This window comes from Schistocerca cancellata, chromosome 2 (genome assembly GCF_023864275.1).
Source record: "Schistocerca cancellata isolate TAMUIC-IGC-003103 chromosome 2, iqSchCanc2.1, whole genome shotgun sequence".
In the NCBI taxonomy this organism is placed as follows: Eukaryota; Metazoa; Arthropoda; class Insecta; order Orthoptera; family Acrididae; genus Schistocerca; species Schistocerca cancellata.
In genome coordinates, this window is record NC_064627.1 from 606,101,298 (window position 1) to 606,123,149 (window position 21,852).

Below are 21,852 nucleotides of genomic sequence, written 5' to 3' on the forward strand. Positions count from 1 at the left end.
CAGTGGAAATGTTTTGTATTTTTCGTAAATAAACGACGATGACTCAAAAATTCTGCAGATAATTATTGTAACATACACATAGAGAAAGACCAGCTGCAGTAAGACCTAGGATTCTCTTTCCTAGCGGAGCAACATATATCCCAAGGAATTTAGATTAAGTATTGCTTTTACCAGCAACTGAATCTATAAATATAAGTTTTTTAGTTTTTCTGGATGTTCATATGGTGGTGAAGGAGGCAAAGAAATATACGTCTAATTCTCTAAGTGCTGACATTACTATTTGGTGCGATGCTTAACGTGTGAAGAACCCTCTCATCACATCGATAGTAACTGGAATGCTTCGCAAGGTAACGGGGACATTTCATCCTTACAAATTTAGGGGAGACTCCACCAAAAAATTTCTACCATGTAAAGATGTAACAATACCCAAGCTTAAAGGTCCAGAAGTTCACTGACTTTTGAATTTTTAATATGAGTTTAATGGTGTTCTTGTAAGCCAATTTTTGGTACTCAAACCTCAATTTTCACAGTCCTTATATTTTTTAGATTCATTCGCAAGACATAGTTCAACAGTTCTATGCATTCATTTTCTGAGAAGTGTTATTAATTTACTTTCGGTATTTTTTTCAAATTTCAATATTTTTCTTTAATTTTGTTACATAAATGTGGTAGTAAAACAGATAAACTACATTTTTGACAATATTGGTGAATAGAAGTATGCAAATACCTCAAGACTACTTCCTGCAAGAGTTTCATCGAGAATGGTCAATATTTGGGGTAAAAAATTTGACATTGCACTTAGAAATACAAACTCACAGCAAAACGATTTTAAAATTTTATAAAAAAAAGTGTATGCTAGTACAAGACAGACGCCCATAAAAATTCACCAGCACCATACGTTTATCTTCCTGCTCCTGTAAGGCTTCTTCCGGTAATTTCAAGACCAGGGTAGCCCTTTTCCAGAATTTTTCTTTCTCCAGGCAGCAAATTGTGGACTGCTGATCTGTCTTTGATCTCTAGATAAGCAGATCTTCTTCTGGTAGGTTGATAAGGGTGAGTCCGACTCTGCTTTCTTCTGTCTTCAAACATCCCATACTGAACCCAGAAACAGCTTCTACAAAACCCAAAAGTATCTTATTTTTAAACACAATTTTTTTTGGAACGATTGGACCAGATGACACTACGGAAACTTTCATTTGTAGTTTGTATCTTGCCATTGAAGATGGCATGGGAGATACGATACTGCGTGAAGAGTTTGACAGAGCACTGAAAGACCTGAGTCGAAACAAGGCCCCGGGAGTAGACAACATTCCATTAGAACTACTGACGGCCTTGGGAGAACCAGTCCTGACAAAACTCTACCATCTGGTGAGCAAGATGTATGAGACAGGTGAAATACCCTCAGACTTCAAGAAGAATATAATAATTCCAATCCCAAAGAAAGCAGGTGTTGACAGATGTGAAAATTACCGAACTATCAGTTTAATAAGCCACAGCTGCAAAATACTAACGCGAATTCTTTACAGACGAATGGAAAAACTGGTAGAAGTGGACCTCGGGGAAGATCAGTTTGGATTCCGTAGAAATGTTGGAACACGTGAGGCAATACTAACATTACGACTTATCTTAGAAGAAAGATTAAGAAAAGGCAAACCTACGTTTCTAGCATTTGTAGACTTAGAGAAAGCTTTTGACAATGTTGACTGGAATACTCTCTTCCACATTCTAAAGGTGGCAAGGGTAAAATACAGGGAGCGAAAGGCTATTTACAATTTGTACAGAAACCAGATGGCAGTTATAAGAGTCGAGGGGCATGAAAGGGAAGCAGTGGTTGGGAAAGGAGTGAGACAGGGTTGTAGCCTATCCCCGATGTTATTCAATCTGTATATTGAGCAAGCAGTAAAGGAAACAAAAGAAAAATTCGGAGTAGGTATTAAAATTCATGAAGAAGAAGTAAAAAAATTGAGGTTCGCCGATGACATTGTAATTCTGTCAGAGACAGCAAAGGACTTGGAAGAACAGTTGAATGGAATGGACAGTGTCTTGAAAGGAGGATATAAGATGAACATCAACAAAAGTAAAACAAGGATAATGGAATGTAGTCGAATTAAGTCGGGTGATGCTGAGGGAATTAGATTAGGAAATGAGACACTTAAAATAGTAAAGGAGTTTTGCTATTTAGGGAGTAAAATAACTGATGATGGTCGAAGTAGAGAGGATATAAAATGTAGACTGGCAATGCAAGGAAATCGTTTCTGAAGAAGAGAAATTTGTTAACATCGAGTATAGATTTAAGTGTCAGGAAGTCGTTTCTGAAAGTATTTGTATGGAGTGTAGCCATGTATGGAAGTGAAACATGGACGATAACTAGTATGGACAAGAAGAGAATAGAAGCTTTCGAAATGTGGTGCTACAGAAGAATGCTGAAGATAAGGTGGGTAGATCACGTAACTAATGAGGAGGTATTGAATAGGATTGGGGAGAAGAGAAGTTTGTGGCACAACTTGACTAGAAGAAGGGATCGGTTGGTAGGACATGTTTTGAGGCATCAAGGGATCACAAATTTAGCATTGGAGGGCAGCGTGGAGGGTAAAAATCGTAGAGGGAGACCAAGAGATGAATACACTAAGCAGATTCAGAAGGATGTAGGTTGCAGTAGATACTGGGAGATGAAGAAGCTTGCACAGGATAGAGTAGCATGGAGAGCTGCATCAAACCAGTCTCAGGACTGAAGACCACAACAACAACAACATCTTGCCATTAGTGTATCTTGGCAGTAGTGTGTCAGATGCAAGCCTGTTATAGACAGGTACTATCTTAACTGCAACGTCCGTCATTAGAGGAGTGTAAATATTATTTCTGTAGGTCCTTGGTGTCTCACCAAGCGCAAAATTCCTATTGTAAAAACACCACGACAGTTCATCTCGGATATTTTTTATGCTGCGATTTTTTTTGTCAGTGCTTATACTGATGTAGTGCAGCATACATTGCTGAATTCATGTCATTTACATCTGTAACGTTATTGACAATTGCTGTTATGTAATAATCAGTCAAGTTGTCCTATATTCCTTCATTGAGTTGCTAAGACGAGTGTCGAGACGCTCCGCTATGAGGCTGACATATTCATGCTTCTCGACTGTAGTATTTCTATCAATTCTCTGGGTCTGGAAGTGTAAATGTGTTTTTGCATCTGCTTCTGAAATGATAATGCTGTACCTAAACCCGAGTTGTTCTGACTGCCTCCACAGTATCTGTGCTGCATGCATCTCCATGAGAAGAGAATAACCAGAGAAATTCTTTTTAAATCTGAATTTATGCCTCCAATAACAGAAAGATAACTCTGCACTGCCTTTCCTCTATTGATTTTCTGAAATAGCACAACCATGACAGTACTTTAAACATCACTTCAAAACCCATGAAAAGACCAGTCATAACATCAACGCATCGTACACCGAAATTACTTTTACGCCCCCTAGTGTGTGACGTACAATGATACCTAGCTGAAAAGTCATTTATTTTTCTATTTTCCAATTATGAGTTTTCTTCGATATCGGCAAGCCTCATCCACTTCCTAGCACTTTCAATTGTTCTGTCATCACATAAGACAGCTTCTTTACATATCGATTGAACAAGTTTACAGCATATAGCAGTGTTCATAGCACTCGTGTCTATCCGTATGCAAAACTAATGCACTGCTGCATATATCCCCCCAGATCTAGAAAATAACTTAATTTTTTTTTATTTACAGATAATTTTTCATGTCTGTTTCCATCGCTCTCTTTTAGTCGGCGGCTGGAAAAATTTTCACTTTTCACTAAATTACAGTTTTATGGCTAATCCGTGCTTCTCTCTTCTGTCTAATACAACAGTATTTTGGGAACACTCTTTACATGGGTCGTCTGTGAAGAGAGAAGTTTGAAAAACTATAAGAAAGAAGAGGTATTCACAGTCTTCCTGTGGAGATGCATGGTAGGGGGCATCTGACTGTAAGCCAAAGCCTATTTTCTTGGGACTTGTATTCGCTATATTTATATTTACACAATCAACAAGCATAGTAATTGACTTTCAGCGACTGGCTGCCAATTGTTTCGCTTTAGTTTTTCAGGTTATGTCAAATTCCGTGTACACTGTTGTTATACTTCTAAGTATATACACTATCTAAACTTTTTTAAACAACTTCCTCACAGCATTTACCCTAAGAGAATTAACAGAAGTTACTATTTTCACAATGAGACAACATATCGCTGCTTCTACCATGCTGGCGGTTCTTCCATGTTCACAACGACACTGCACTGAGGTGACAAAAGTCATGGGATACTTCCTAATAACGTGTCGGACCTCCTTATGCCCTGTGTAATGCAGCAACTCGGCGTGGCATGGACTCAACAAGTGACTGAGAGTCCCCTGCAGAAATATTGAGCCATGATGCCTCCGTAGCCTCCCATGATTGCGAAAATGTTGCCGGTGCTGGATTTTATGCATAAAATGACCTCTCGATTATGTACCATAAATGTTCGATGTGATTCATGTCGGGCGATCTGGACAGACAAATCGTTGGAATTGTCCAATTGGGGCCTGGTGGCATGGCGCATTGTCGTCCATAAAAATTCCTTCGTGGTTGGGGACATGAAATCCATCAATGGCTTCTAACGGTATCCAAGTAGCCGTACATAGCCAGGACCCTGTCCATTCCATGTAAACGCATTACGTAGCAACCACCAGCTTGCACAGTACCTTGTTGACCACTTGGGTCCATGGCTTCGTGGGGTTTGCGCCACAGTCGCACCCTATCATCAGCTCTTACCAACTGAAATGGGGACTAATCTGACCAAGCCGCGGTTTCTCAGTCGTCCATGGTCTAACCCATAGCCACGAGCCCAGGACAGGCGCTGCAGACGCAAGGGCACTCGCATCGGTCGTATGCTACCATAGCCCACTAAACGCCAAATTTCGCCGCACTGTCCTAACAGATACGTTTCTGCGATTATTGTTGCACTGACAACTCCACGCAAACGCCACTGCTCTCTTTCGTCAAGTGAAGGCCCTCGGCCACTGTGTTGTCCGTGATACGAGGTAACGCCTGAAATTTGGTATTCTCGGCAACCCCGTGACACTGTGGATCTCGGAAAATTGAATTCCCTAACGATTTACGGATTGGAATCACCCCTGCGTCTAGGTCCAGCTACTATTCCAAATCTGTTAATTCCCGCCGTGCGGCCATAATCACGTAGGAAACCTTTTCGCTTGATTCAGTCGAGTACAAATGACAACTCCGCCAACGCATTGCCCTTTTATACCTCGTGTACACGATATTACCGCCATCTGTATATGCATATCTCGCTATCCCATGATCTTTGTTACCCCGGTGTACGTACGAGACTGTGATATACTCTTAGATTCCTCATTTAATGCTGGTTCTTGAATCTTTTTAAATGGGCGTTCACGGTATGGCTTTTGTTTGCCTTAAAGCGTCTGGCAGTAGTCGTCGTTGGACTGTCTCCCTGGCGGCAGGTATCTGACGTCTGACTGGAAGAAGTAGACTGCCACTACACCTGCGGCTTTACGGGGCTCTTTTAGTTTGGGCGGTGCCGCCGCTTGTCTCAAAACACCAAGTAATTACAGAGATCGCTGGGTGCTGTCGCTGTGTAGAGAATGGTGAAGATGAAGCCCATTGCCCCTGACAGCCTACACATACTAACAGTCCCAAGAGAGCAGTGCGAAGACAACGGAGTTCTGCTATTCGTGGAGCAAAATTTGGTAAAGGTTTACTGCTAAGACAAGAACGTTCATGTGTCAGACTGACCCGTTACTAAATGAATTAATTATTACTTCACATGGAATTGAGTTGCTACAGGGAAGATAAGCTTGATTTTGCTTATTGATAGCAAAGAATCTGCAGCAGTTCACACCTTCCATCGAATTACAAGTTTCACCGAGAGAAGCAGCTTAATATGCCACAGAGTTAAGCTCTCTTCTCGAGACTTGGCTACGACGCTACTATGCGACGTTTTCAAAAGTTTTCATTTGCTGTTGGGAGGCAGGTCGAATGGAGAAATGTCGCTTAGCTACAGAAACGTTTACTGGTGTTCTCACTTAATGGACGTATTTAGTGCTGGAAGCGATCAGATAATCGGCCATGTTTTGGGTAAACAAGGTAGAGATGTTTACGTAAAGCGTGTAGGTATTGGGTTGGTGTATAATTTCGAAGCGTTTTTCAGAAGTTTAATGAACACGACAGATACTCATAACAGAGACTCTGGATATCAATGACATTCTCCTTCACTATTTACAACCATCTGCCAACGTTGGGGTAACTTTTCGATTCCACAACTATAGAAATCAAGTGATTTTCAGGTGAAAAACTCGTCGAGCCACGTTCGGAGCGCATTTTCATCCGTAAAGGAAGTTCTTTGAAGGTTGAAACTTCCTGGCAGATTAAAAATGTGTGTGCCGGACCGAGACTCGAACTCGTGATCTTTGCCTTCGCGGACAAGTGCTCTACCATCTGAGCTACCCAAGCGAGGTCCCGAGTTCGAGTCTCTGTCCGGCACACAGTTTTAATCTGCCAGGAAGTTTCATATCAGCGCACACTCCGCTGCAGAGTGAAAATTTCATTCTTTGGAGGTTGTTTGATAGAGAACGGAAAAGGTGAAAATCTGAGGCCGCAAGATCGGTGAATAAAGAATCTGCGGAATGAATTCCCAACCCGACTCCTTAGTCAGTTTAGCAGAATGCGGGCGGCCGTTAACGTGGAGTAGCATCACTTCACGCAGTCTCCCTTGGCCGCAAGACGTCCCAGTTGTTGACAATAAATGTCAGCAGTGTTGGTTACACCTCGGGGAAGCATTTCACAGTACACCACACTGTCGCTGTTCTACCAGATGCATAACATTTTCTTTTGTGGAAGTCTGTAGGTATTTTTAGTGGGAGTTGCTGCTTTGTTTGGGCTAAACGATTCCTTTCTTTTCCTTATGTTATCATAATGACAGCATTTCTCGTCACCAGTAACAATATAGGGTAGGAACGAACGGTGTCGTTCACGAACCATGGACAACGAGTGAGCAGAAATGTACTTATGGCCACGTGCTGATATTTGTGATTTTGGCTTACAGCATGTGGTACCGATGTACCCCATTTTTGAACCTTCCCAATTGCATGCAAATGTCGCACGACGGTGGAATGATTACAGTTCATCACATTTGCCACTTCTTGAGTACACTGACGTGGATCGTTGTTGATTAATACGTTTAAACGACCTTCGTCAAACTGTGACGGTCCTCCTGAACTTGGAGAGTCACTAACGTCAAAGCGATCCTTCTTAAGACGAGAAACCATTTTCTTGCCGTGCTCTGTCGCATTATCCCCATACATCGCGCAAATGTTTCTGACCGCCTCCTCTGCTGTCACCCTCTATTGAACCCAAACAAAAGAATATGGCGGAAATGTTCCGATTTCTCCACGTGGTGCTCCATTTTCTAGCGCCCACAGCTCCACTCACTACCTACAAATGACAAAATGGCATCATGTAAACTCACATAACAGCACTGAACTACAAATTAAAAAATGACAATCGATAAATAAACCCTAGCAACCGGAATACCTACAGGCAAAACAGAAACGCTACGAACTTATGCATCAACCTAATACGTTTCCGACCAGGAAGCAATTACGTCCGAACAATGTGGCAGTGGGGCATGCTGATGCTCCAATGTTATTACATTCCCCACCAGTGTTCGCATCTGACTACTCTCCGTGACCTCATAGTCAGAGAGACTCTCTTCACCTGAGTGACCCAGTTGAAATTTGCCCCCAGGTGTTCATCCGTGTCCAGGTCTTGGAGCAGCTTGAAATATTACCGCTGGCAGCTTTCTTTTTCATCCAGTATTCAGTCAGCCGCCGCTTACTTGCGTTGCCAAGTCCTAATTCTCGAATACAAGGAGCAGGCCAGCGCCTATCGCAAATACTTCTAGCAAATGATAACATTTCGTTCCTTGGTTTGTAATTGAGTCAGAACTTTGACTTATTTTTACAGAAATTAGAAATAAGAATATTTTAGGCAGTGCTTCAGTTGTTAATAATGACAACTAGGAGACAGTTGCCATGAATAGCCGAAATCTAATGCTATGTTGAGCAATATGGAGAGGGTATTTTCTAATGATGTACTGATGTACCATTTTCATTAATCTGGCACTTGTAAAAATGCCATTGCCCTACTTTTACTCGACAGTGCAAAACATGGAATTTGTAATTTTGCGTAGCCAAAATATTACGAATTCAGAAAGCGAGACGCAGCACAAGTGCAGGCCCCGTCCAACAATAACAGCTAACGCAGGTGACTCAATGGTTCCATGAGTAAATTATTAATAATTGTAGTTTAGGAGGCGTAAAAAGTCAAAGCCAGTGAACTTACAACTCAATCGAATTATTGACTAACGTGATGTTTGTGAACAAATAAATTTTTGAGAAAAATTTTACAGTTCTTTAAGACGTCCATAAAACACGATAGAAACATAAAGAGATGTCTAATCAGCAAAAGATAGGCAGTGGAAATATGTAACCCAAAGATCCGATTTTATGAAGTTCTATTGTTTTGCGACTATATTATGTTTTGTATCAAATATCTGATGTTTATTGACTTTGATATCACAGTAAAAATCCACTGACTTCAAATACGAAACAAGCAATAAATGTGAAACCATTTTCATTGCTCAGGCGCCTCTTCAATCCTACTGTCGCTATCAGAACATGTAGTATTGCTATCTCTCAGTAGCTACATATAGTAGAGGGCAAAAGTAAAATAGAAGTTTAGAGTAGCTTTGACAACCTAGTAAACTAGATTCTGAGAGAACGGAACAACATTGCTCTCCAAAAGTGCAAATAAGGAGATACTTAAGCAGCCGGCACTGGGAAATCGTAAGTCATTCAGGAAACGGATTTCAGCAAAGTCACGGGACGTTTCGGCCGCACGACGTTAGTTGGCAATAATTGTGGTAAACAAGGCGTGCTTAGCCAGGATGTTCCATATATCCCCTATCTCTAGGGAGATTCCATACAGCGAGTGACTGCGTGACACCCGATAACAGACGTTTCAAAACTTCCGGAGGAGCACTGCACTTCTGCCGCTGACACCCGCTTATTTGGTGACTGTAACAACACATATCGTTTCTGCAGGTGTCGCAGCTTCTAGATCACCGAAGGCAGTCGCCTTTTCCTGGTAACAGAGAGTTCTAATAAAGCATCCATGAAGATTAACGCCTCCCCTTGAATGCGCACGCCCTGGCTAAAAAGTGTCTTACAATGCCCACGAAAAGTTTATTAGATCTATGGCTCTTATTACTATTATCTCTTCAAAACATTGTGTGATAAAGCGGAGAAATAAAGTTTCTTTGAAACCTTTAATTGCCCCGGCAGGATATTCATTTTCTAGCGGCGAAATCCGTGGCCTGCCTGAAAGTCCTTATCCAGACAGTTTCGATCAGGTTTCTGTAGTGTTGTGGAAGCATGTCCCATTTGCATTGTTGGATCAGTTGTCCTTCCTCTGCCAAAAACAATATATCTTTTTTCGCCACCCACATTCAATACGACTCGCCAGGCTTTTCAAATCTGGTAGGATGTAATCGTCAACTCGAAAGAAGAAGACAACCTGATTGCTTCTCATGAAAGGGTCTCCATACTTAGCAAGATGTTAGAAAGGGACATTAACTGATGTTGTGTGGGAGATATCATACCAAGCTAGGGTTTCCACGTAATGTATAAACATTTACTACGAAGGAAGGTAATGGTTTAACGTCCTATGGACCGACATGTCAATAAATATGAAGCATAAGCTTGAGTTGAAGAAAGATGTGAAAGGAAATTGGCCGTGTCCTTTTTTAGAGGAACGGCTCCGCATTGGTCATAATCAGTTTATCGAAACAACAGACTATGTAAACCTTACGGGGATTCAAACCGCACTCCTCCCCAATGCGAGCCCAGTTTCTTATCGACTGAGCCACGTCGCTCTGTGAATTCAGTACGTTCGTGATTATGATTCTGATCGCTTTCCGAGAAAAAAGGCACTTTATATTTGTCATGAAATCGCTGTCCTGTTAGTTATGCTGTTTGAGTAATGTTAATGAATGTTGTTTCACGTTTAAATTTCACATTGTAACTATGCAGGCTAGTAGGTGCCATTCAAACGTTATATTCCGCCGAAAGTGACATTTTAATAGAGGGAAACAAAGTAATTAAGATATCAATACCATAGGTGAGAAATTAGACGTAATTCGGTGACGTCAGTGCGTCATTACATTTTAAATCAAGAGTGGCAAAAACCCTCTGCTTAAAGTAATTCTAACAGCGCAAAACACACATTACCTACACTCCTGATAGTGCTTATATTAGTTCTCACAATGCAGATGGGATTTCGATGAAGTGGTTAAAACAAAGTGGAAGAGAACAATATGTACGCCTCACTGAAGCCACATTTTTATATTCAGTCACTTTCGCATTCAAGCTGTCCAATATCAAAAGCCACACTAATTACATTTTCACATGATGATGTGGGTATGTAAGTGTCATAACCTGGCTTTCGCCAATTATGTTTCAAGGTAGACGTATACTTTGGTGCAGATAATTGAGTGTAACTCACAGAGTGAAGGTTGACGATGAAATAACTTACGGTTTGGCACACTGTAGTTTGATGCGGCCCGCCACAAATTCCTCTCCTGTGCCAACCTCTTCATCCCAGAGTATCACTTGCAACCTACGTCCTCAGTTATTTGCTGGATGTATTCCAGTGTCAGTCTTCCTCTACAGTTCTTGCCCTCTACAGCTCCCTCTAGTACCGTGAAAGTAATTCCTTGATGTCTTAACAGATGTCCTATCATCCTGTCCCTTCTCCTTGTCAGTGTTTTCCACATATTCCTTTCCTCTCCGATTCTGCGCAAGACCTCCTCACTCCTTACCTTATCAGTCCATCTAATTTTTAACGTTCATCTGTAGCATCACATCTCAAATGCCTCAATTCTCTTCTATTTCGGTTTTCCGACTGCCCATGTTTCATTACGACACAATGCTGGGCTCCAAACGTACATTCTCAGAAATTTCTTCCTCATATTCAGACCTGTATTTGGTACTAGCAGACTTTACTTGGCCAGGAATGTCCTTTCCGCCAGTGTTAGTCTGCTTTCGATATCCTCCTTGCTTCGTCCGTCATTGGTTATTTTGCTGCCTAGGTAGAAGAGTTCCTTAACTTCATCTACTTCGTACCATCAGTCCTGATGTTAAGTTTCTCGCTGTTCTCATTTCTGGCACTTTTCATTACTTTTGTCTTTCATCGATTTACTCTCAGTCCATTGTACTCAACAGATTGTTCATTCCATTCAGCAGATCATGTAACTTTTCTTCAAAAAATGGCTCTGAGCACTATGGGGCTTAACATCTGAGGTCATCAGTCCCGGCCGGCCAGGGTGGCCGAGCGGTTCTAGGCACTTCAGTCTGGAACCGCGCGACCGCTGCGGTCGCAGGTTCGAATCCTGCCTGGGGCATGGATGTGTGTGATGTCCTTAGATTAGTTAGGTTTAAGTAGTCGTAAGTTCTAGGGGACTGATGACCTCAGATGTTAAGTCCCATAGTGCTCAGAGCCATTTGAACCATTTTTTCATCACTCCCCTAGAACTTAGAACTACTTAAACCTAACTAACCTAAGGACATCACACACATCCATGCCCGAGGCAGGATTCGAACCTGCGACCGAAGCGCCTAGAACCGCTCGGCAACAGCGGCCGGCTAACTCTTCTTCAGTTTCACTCAGGACAGTAATGTCATCAGCGAATCGTATCATTGATATTCTTTCATCCTTAATCTTAATTCCACTCCTGAACCGTTCTTTTATTTCCCTCATTGCTTCTTCGATGTACCGACTGAACAATAGAGGCGAAAGACTACATCCCTGTCTTACACTCTTCTTAATCCGAGCACTTCGTTCCTGGTCGTCCACTGTTATTATTAGCTCTTGGCTCTTGCACATACTATATATTAACCGTCTCTCCTTTAGCTTATCCCCATTTTTCTCAAAATTTCGAACATCTTGCACCATTTTACATTGTCTTTAGTCTTGATTCTATTATCAATCGCACCGTCAGAATTGCCCTTTATTGCAAGCCATCCTGATCTTACATTTCAGGTAATGCCCATCCGCATACGGTGAGATTTTCTAACTGCTTGTCTTTGTGCTTTGCGAACCCTACCTTGGCCAGCAAAGTCGCCGGATCTCTCACTAATTGAGAACGTTTTGAGCATTGTGGGCAGGGCCTTACAATCAGTTCGGGATTTGTCGATCTAATGTGCCAATTGAAAAGAATTTGGCACGATGTCCCTCAGAAGGACATCCAACAACTCAATCAATCAGTGCCAAGTCGAATAACAGCTTGCTTAAGGGCCAAAGATGGACCAAGGCGTTATTGACTTGCTCGGTTTATGAAGCTCTTTCTCTTGAATAAAGCATCCACTTTACCTGAAATTGTAATTATATTTTTGTGTGTACATGTACAGCACATCTACGGATTTCCATCCCATTCGGATAATTCCATCGGACCAAGGACGATCAGTACAGGGCCACTCCTTGTTGTTTAACATTTATACTGTCCTATGAGACAGAATTAGCTTACTTCAATACGTCGAAGATCTGCGTGTTTCAGCGATTAAAAATAGCTTGATTGAATCAGTACGCCACTTCGAACACTGACTACCGATGAATGGATTAAGATAGCAGTCAGCATATTTTAAAACGTTTGAAGCCATATGACTAGGTGATTACCAGATTCTCTTTAAAGGATGTGTTAAATTTCTGGGCAGTCATATAGACACTAAGATTTGATGGTCCCGCCAATCAGCCCACGTCAAAGCTAAGTGTGGAAGTGCTCTGAATATACTTTGTACCACGATGGGAAACATATGGAGTATGAATCCCACAATAGATTTACAAATGTATCACGTGCTGCTGTGGCCTCTTCTAGATTACACCTGCATGTTGTATGTCTCAGCTTCCAGGAAGCTGCTGCAGACATTTGACAGGTATCGATACGAAGCACTGTGATTGTGTATAGGAGCTCTAGAATCTATTCCGTTGATGGTACTTTTGGTTGAAACAACTGAAGCGCCCTAATTACTGCATAGAAAATGTCTCAGCAGAAAATTTATTCTAAAACACCAACAACGCACTGGGGATGAGCTGACAATATTTGTGATCTTACGAGGTGATGCTACACTGACTGTTACTAGACCCATAAACCAGCACCAGCATTTGTGGAGAGTCACCTGTGCTAAATTTAGAAATCGGTACTAAGTTCAAAACAGTGGGAAATTAAAAAATCATTGATTTTTCCCACTTCTATGGCATTACAGTCCACTTGTGCTATGCTCACATGTAATGTTTAAACAGCTACCACTACTGCTGGGACAGGATAGGAATAATTGCATCTTTATCCAAACAAAGACAGCACCATGGTGTGCCCCTGGACTCGCATCGCACCAAGTGGAGCCGACTCAGTGTTATTGCTGTCATCACAGCCATTATCTACCTTGTCCTCATCATCCTGGAGAGAAGTGTACAGGGAACTACCACACAAATACTGCTGATTCGGCTGCCTAACGTAAAGTGCAGGAGTTTAGTTCCAATTCACACCGTTATTATGTTATTTGTGATTGCACTGCAATTATACCCCATGTAATTTAATTTAAAACGAGGGGAAGTTTGAAAATACACAAATCACACATATACTTTAACCCACCTCGAAAATTTGTGGGAAATTCAAAATTCTTCTAAGTTTAAAATGAACGATAGCCCACACATACATCCTGCAGGGGAAAATAAAAAAAAATCACAGATACAGATTGTCCTTATGGGGAATATTTGTGCAGTGGCTCAAGAGCAAAAGAAAAAAAAAAGATTTAAGTACAAAAAATCCTGTGTGGAATGGATGGCAGCTGTGTCAACAGCCATCCCGAAAGATGCATTCAAACATTTAAAGATTATATATATCAGACTTCTATCAAGCACACTGAGAATGAAACACATTTATACAGAGTATCAAGTTGATATGTAACCATCAAAATCGTAAAATACAGACGTCTAAAATAGGGACATTCTGATGAGAGACATTTCATGAGGAAAAGCTATCAATAGTGGTATGGGAAAGACTCCAGTACCGTCTGTCAGACAGGGTATGAATGCAGCAGTCCTGTGACACAAACTCTTTAACATGCTGCATGTTCAAATGCTTCAAATGGCTCTGAGCACTATGGGACTTAACATTTGAGGTCATCAGTCCCCTAGAACTTAGAACTACTTAAACCTAACTAACCTAAGGACATCACACACATCCATGCCCGAGGCAGGATTCAAACCTTCGACCAGAGAGGTCGCGCGGTTCCAGACTGAAGCGCCTAGAACCGCTCGGCCATGCTATATGTATTGGTCCTTGGGAGCAGGTGTCCTGTGATCATATCGCTTCCATAGGTGTACCAGAAACTGTCCCAATTTTGCCACTTGTATAGCCGGCCGTTGTGGCCGAGCAGTTCTCGGCGCTTCAGTCCGGAACCGCACGACCGGTACGGTCGCAGGTTCGAATCCTACTTCGGGCATGGATGTGTGTGAAGTCCTTAGGTTGGTTAGGTTTAAGTAGTTCTAAGTTCTGGGGTACTGATGACCTCAGATATTAAGTCCCATAGTGCTCAGAGCCGAGCCACCTATACTGGATGAATACTACAGAAGTTTTATGTGGAGCAAATTTAATGAAAAATACGTTGATAAAAAAAATCACAGCACCAATATTGAATTGTGTGGTGTGTACCTACATCTGAGATGTGGTGTCCATTCAGATTTGGAGCTAGATGCATAAGAATTCCGCTAGTAGCGCCACTATGAGGATACAAATAAGGGATTTTCTTTAAATACACGAAGTAACGGTCGTGAGCATTAGTTGCCTTTGAGATGGGACATAGTGAGTCGATGTCAGTCAAGAAAGCCTTTAAGGTGACAAAGATGCTATTATCAACACCTCCCTGAGTTTGAATGGGTCATGTAACAGGTCTACAAGAAGCTGGAAGTTCCTTCCGCAATACTGCAAAAAGACTTGGCAGGAATGTAGCCACTGTTCATGACTGCTGGCAGCGGTGGTCATGAGAATGTTGGTCACACGAAGACTGATGCCAGATGGCCCACTGAGAGGGAAGACAATCATGTTTGGCTTATGGCTATGGCTCATCGGCAGCTGCAATTTCAACAGCTGTAGCCATCTCAGTGACCCAATGAACTGTTACAGATCGTTAATTCAAGGACAGCTCCGAGCCAGACACCCAGTAGCGTGCATTCCAATGTCCCCAAACTACCGCCATTTGCGATTTCAGTGGTGTCAAGCGAGAGTTCATTGAAGAGCAGGGCGGAGGTCTATTGTGTTTTATGATGAAAGCTGGTTCTGCCTCAGTGCCAGTGATGACCATGTGTTGGTTAGAAGGACAGTTGAGAGCCTGTAACCAACCTGTCTGCATGTTAGACACACTGAACTTATACCTGGAGTTATGATCTGGGGTGCAATTTCCTATGACCGCAGGAGCACTCTCGTGGTTATCCCACACAGCCTAACTGCAAATTTATATGACAGTCTGATTATTCGATATCTTGTGCTGCCATTCATGAACAGTCTTTCAGGAGATGTTTCCCAAAAGGATAACACTCACACACATACCATGGTGTGACCCAACATGTGTTGCAGAGTGATGACCTGTTGCCAGGGCCTGCTCAATCACCAGATCATCTTCAATCTAGCACATATGGGACGTCATTGGACGACAACACCTGCGTCTCCACAAACCGCATTAAGCATCCATGTATTGACCGACCAAGTGCAAAATGGATGGAACTCCATTCCAAAAACTGACATCCAACACTTGTGAAACATAATGCATGCACGTTTGCAAGCTTGCATTCAACGTTCTGGTAGTTACACTGATCATTAATGAACCAGCATTTCACATCTGCAGTGGATTATCTTGTGTGTACATTAACCTGTGGTCTTTCAATGTTAATCACTTAAATATATTAGACAGACAAATGTCTAGTCGAAAGGACTACTCCAACACTCTAGGACTAGTTGTGGCACTTGAAGGTATAAGACAGTCACGCTACTTTTACCAAGGTACAAGTTACGACCTTAGAAAAGCGGCTATATGGATCGGTTCAGTGTTGCTTTAAGTGGGATACAAAGTGATCAGAACTACTGAAAAACCTTCATCCAGAGTCATGTGACTGAAATCGTAAACACTACATCGACTTCTCAATAGGTCCACTGTCCTAAACACGATATTCTTGCTGAAGTACTCTCGCGTTGTCTAACTGTAAGGTTACTATGATGATCTTCCTTACTATGACAAAATTCATTGATTTCGTTACAATATTCGCCAATTACAGCAGAAAGTAAACCGATTTCGAAGTAAAATTAAATGATTCCACCGCAGATTTCTCCGATTTTGACTCTGAATTGCTGCGATGTCTTCCTTTCGTCCGACTGTCTCGTTAGAAAGTCCATTACGCCATACAGTAAATGCAGAAACTACTGTACTGAACGGCATATTTTCCGAGAAACTTCATTTAAAAAAATAAAAGACCGTTATATCACACCACTCCTTCTCAAATTTTTCCGTGGTCTTTGCTACTATAGACACTTAGGTAACTATAAAAAGTGTAGCACGTCGGGACGTCGTAGGGAAGGCGCCAGCGAACGTGTAGAGGGCGAAACGCACACGTCATCCGATCGTGGGGAGCCTTCAGTTCCCGTGCCTGCTCACAGCTACCTGGACGTGGCCCGGTAATATGCACCTCCGGAATGTTCTTATGAACGGGACAAGCACTTGGTGTGTCTTTGGGCTGCTGTATCCACCTTCCGTCAAACAGGTAGCATTGGAGCCTTGTCCATAGCGCTAATAATAGTTTTTAGTTATGAAATGTCTCCCACAGATAGGTTACTGAATATTACTCTCATAAAATTGTCATTGTTTCAGACACCTGTATTTGTAACATTTTGAAGATTACGTATTGACTCAGCACTTCATATATCATCTTTCGTTCTCAGTGTGCTTGGTACATGTCTGATGTAGATAAGCTTCACATACTTGTATGTATCTGTGGGTCTGGCCATTGACATGGCAGCCATCCACACCACACATGATTTTTGTGTGGTAAATTTTACGAGAATGGTACCTAAATCATTTTTTTTTCTCCTGAGTCATTTCACAAGTCTTCTCCATGAGGACAAAGGAGCTCCTGTGAGTTTCTGAATTTCTCCTGCAGAATGTATGTGTGTGCTGTAGTTCATTTTAAACTTATTAGAATTATGAATTTCCCACCATGTTTGAAAGTGAATTAAAATATGATTATGTTTCTTACATTTACAAATTTTCCCTCCATCTTAACTTAGGTGACATGAACTGTAACTCCAGTTCCGTCACAAATAACGTATCAGAAGTGGGAACTGGAATTACAGTCCTGCACTTCACATTAGGCAGCTGAATCGGTAGTATACATGTAATATGTCTCTGTGTGGTTCTCTCCAGTGCAACATGGAGGCTGGTGGCTGTTGCGATGATGGGGCAATTCCAACAGTTCAACAGCATGACCTTCCAGGCGACAGCAATGCGAGTACGCTCCAGTTGTTGCGATGTGAGTCCACAGGGCACTCAACAGTGTGATGTTTATTTTAATAAAGATACAATTATTCGTATACTATCCCATCAGTGGCGGTAGTTTTTTAAACATTAAATATGGGAATTGCACAAGTGGACTGTAATGTCTTGGGAGTGGGGAAAACCAATGATTTTTTTGATTTCCTCCCATTTTAAACTTTGGAACAAATTCTATGCTTTGCACGAATGACACAGCAAGAATGCAGGCTGTGCCCATATCCCTCAGATCCAGTATACTGGATTGTGACATCATAGTGGTGTGTCCATTTTTACAGGCCCTCCGTCTTTGATTGTGAAATCATAGGATTGTGCTCATATTCCGTGGCTCTGCCATCTTGGATCACCACCTTGAATTTTTAGAATTTCGCTCCATTAAGACAATGTCCCCTCTTGGAATCTTTGAACTTTCTGTCGTTTTACACTTAGGTCAATTGTCCTTTTTCCACAGTGATATCACAGGAGTGAGAGAAAATTCCGTAATGCAACTGGATTATTTTGAATTCCTCACCATTTAGACATAGGTTAGCTGGACATTTGCAGAGGGGTGGGCGTGGCAGGAACAGTCTAGCAACACTACATGAAATCACTGATGATATCATTAGGATAGGGAGAGGAGGGAAATGTGGCAACAGTGCAGACTGCACTTGAAGTCTCATAGCCCTACTACTCCTGTTTGTTTACGTGAGAGGCCACTGTATGTGCTATTCACCATGTCACTGAAATTTGTTTTTAATTTCAAGAAGTTTTAGCCACAATAGTCTGATGCTTACAAAGTTTAGACTGGCTGTGATCGTGTCCCCAAAGGCCAACAAATAAATAAAAAAAGAAACTTATTGTCACATGGAGGGGAAACGCGGAAGAAATCAGGACATGTAAAATTAACAGTCGCTGATGTCAACTTTTAAATAAAGATGGATCAATCACGGCATGAGAAACATCAGTACTACTGCGTTCAAAAGAAGTATGGTTTGTAAACGAATATTTATATATGTGCTGCAGAAAAGGCCACTCCAAAACGCTGGAAACCATTCCAGTTTATTCATTTGCCCAGCGAAAATATTAGAGCGCAAGCTGCGCAGGAACTGTACTAGTTTCGCTGGAAAGTCTGTGTGGAAGGATCAAGAACCCATGTTTAATAGCATCCTGCGTTATGCTCTTACCTAGGTCAAATTGAGGTGTAGATTGTAAGAGTAGCGACATGTTTATATTAAAAAGTTCAAAAATACTGTCGTTACACCTGTAATTATTTCTTGTGGAGAATGATTGCAAATGAAGTCAACCGAACTGATATCCTAATAGGTACTCATCGTGAGTTCTGCTTGTTACCTGAGGTTTAGAATTTGTTTGACACACTTCTCAAATCTAGTTTGAAACAAAGAAGTTTCCATTTCGGTGTGTAACACTTGTTCATGTTGATATATCAATGCTTGTATGCCGCGAGATAGAAATACCGGTAGTACCTAGATGGGAGCTCGAGCAGAATCTCATTTGGCTTCTGAGCCAGGTAATTTTTCCTAAATGCTGCATCACCGCTCGAGTGACATTAAAAGCATCCCCATTCGCTTACAATTATAAAAGTGACCGCTCTTTCTCTGTGACAGAAAAACAGAAATATTTAGTGTCTGTTTTACTCATTAGCCATTAAATATTGATTCGCACAGATTTTTATTGCCTCGTTATCAGGCCAGTTATTCACAATTTCGGCGTATTCTGTTACAGAAGAAACATCAAGATGCGTATTGTAGTCAGAGACTGTTGCGCATTACTAAACTGTGAAGAAGTTCCTTGTTTTTATATTACGATACTTAAAACTGAGGACTCTTGATATGCTGATACGTGAAAGCTCCTGTACTTCCTCCTCTTTGTTTTATTTTTGTGGTTTTTTTTTAAATTATACTTTGTTTTCTTTTCATCAAACAGTCACGGATGTTGACTTTGATAGATGGTAACAAAAGCCGCCTGAAGTCTATCGCGATGTAGTGAAGGCCGTCCAGTGGCTGATTCACATCTTCTTCGCCTATTTTTGCAAGAGAAACAAGTACAGTAGGAGATAAAGAAAAGTGTACTGGAACACGTGAAATAAAGCTTGTCAGCACACATTCCACCCCTCCCGGGTTCGATTCCCGGCGGGGTCAGGGATTTTCACCTGCCTCGAGATGACTGGGTGTTTGTGTTGTCCTCATCATTTCATCATCATCCAGGAAAGTGGCGAAATTGGACTGAGCAAAGATTGGATAATTGTACGGGCGCTGATAACCACGCAGTTGAGCGCCCCACAAACCAAACATCATCATCATCACACATTCCACCCTGAAAACCCAAGACACTATTACGAGTTGATCGAACGAAATACACATTTGATGAGTATGATTTCGAACTCAGTCGACCTGCGAAGCAAACAACGAAACAGTCCCTTACTGTTTGCAGTCGTAACTACGGGAGTGTGTGTGTGTGTTCATGCTAGCAATGTAGGTTCTTATGTGCGCACAAAGGTGATTAATGAATATTAAAAGAAATTGTTGTGAGCCCATACATTTCAAGAAATTTTAATACACGGTAAATTACTGATACATTTGTTCTCACCCTAAAAATTAATTATATACTGTACCCAGACGAAAAGGAAGGAAAGAGATGTAGGGTGAAGGGACTGAGTATAAGCCCCATATGGCCCAGAGACTCCACTGTACCTTTTCAAAGGTACCATGGCGATTTTCCAAATGTTTTTTAAAAACAGTACATTTCTATGATGCACTAAAAATAAGCGATTTAAAGATGTGCATTTATGGCAAAAAAAATCTACCGTTGTTGTTTCCACGTTCGTTTAATTAAAATGCAACGAAAAAGATCCTACAGCAGATGTAGGCAGTATAGCGTCCATTTGAGCGTTTAGGAGCTATGCACTTCTGATGATACCATTTCGCGGCACTCGCAGTTTCTAAACGCAGAGGAGTTTGTTTGTGAAGCTGTTGGTGCGTGAGGCTTTTAGTACACAGGAGAAGCAGGGAGTGAGCGCTGCGGTGTGCTCACCTGCTGGCGAGCTTCCGGGTGTCTCCTGGCAGCATCACTCGGCGAGAGATCTCCGCATAGGTGCGCACTAATTCCTCTGCTGGAGGCCACGGCGCCCGCACTGAAAGCAACGACGCACGATTGCAGCACAACATGCGGCAGGAAGTGCGGCTCTGGCGCGTAGGAACCAACCGGCTGAGCCTCCGTGTCGCCGCTGTTGGCAGCACTGCCAAGTCGTTGTAGCAACTTTCCAGGAGCTGACGTGCGCGCGTGCGTTTCGCGGGATTTCCGTGCGGCTTCTAAGGACAGGTTCTGCTGCCAGTATTACTGTGATGTTCGATAGAAACTAGCAAGCTACGCCAAACGAAACTGCAGTGTCAATCCTACGAGTATTTATCCTGTTTTCCGGAGTCACGTATGTTCGTCAGTGTAGTAAAGCAGCAACTTGGAAGGAATTTTGTGTTTGTTCTATGGAGTAAGTGCTTTAAAAAGACTTTCGTTAGTCACCTTGGGCCACTGCAGCTGTGTCTTCCTTTCACGACAGACGAAGTATCGGATTTCACTTCCAGGTCCTCTTTTTGCTGGACAAATACGTCAACTGATTTCCTACTGCGGTGTGTATTTCAAGTGTCCCAATTTACATCACATACACTGCCGTAGTTTCGCATTTAAGGGAGCTGTTTGCGTGAACAAACAAAGGTACTGCATAGTTATGTATAAATATTTGAATCAATATAAGAAAGACTAATTTATTAACACTTGACTGGATTATATGAGAATCAAATCAGTGTTCAGTAAGGACTCTAGTTTTATGTAGGCTTAAGCTCACACCGGAATTAAAAAATAAAAAGTGTAGTAATGGACAAAAATAAGGAAGCGAGAGTTATTGCTGTAGGCCACCAGAACAATATGAATGAAATGAAAAATGTATGCATTATAACAAAGATTTTGGTCTCACTGCCACTATAGTTTCCAAAAATATATCCAATGTTTTGTAAACTGTAACAGTCTACTAAAGAACACCGTCTTATAGATGAGGCTGCCTTTTAAGTTCTTTTTTTGGGTTAATTAGTTATTTTCAAGGTCCATGGACCATTAGTGGGATTAATTGTAAAGATGCAGAAC

General features: G+C 41.7%; 1 protein-coding gene across 2 annotated transcripts in view; it reads right to left on the reverse strand.

The window, feature by feature from the left end:
• The window catches only part of LOC126162259 (toll-like receptor 2 type-2), a 209,952-nt gene extending 189,021 nt beyond the window's left edge, over positions 1–20,931 (reverse strand). The window contains exon 1 of one of the 2 annotated variants that reach the window (XM_049918650.1): positions 20,749–20,931. In XM_049918650.1, the coding sequence (XP_049774607.1) occupies positions 20,749–20,882 (134 nt within the window). In that variant the 5' untranslated portion in view covers positions 20,883–20,931. The remainder of the gene's footprint in view (positions 1–20,748) is intronic. The other variant, XM_049918651.1, reaches the window with a different exon arrangement.
• Positions 20,932–21,852: the final 921 nt, after the last annotated feature.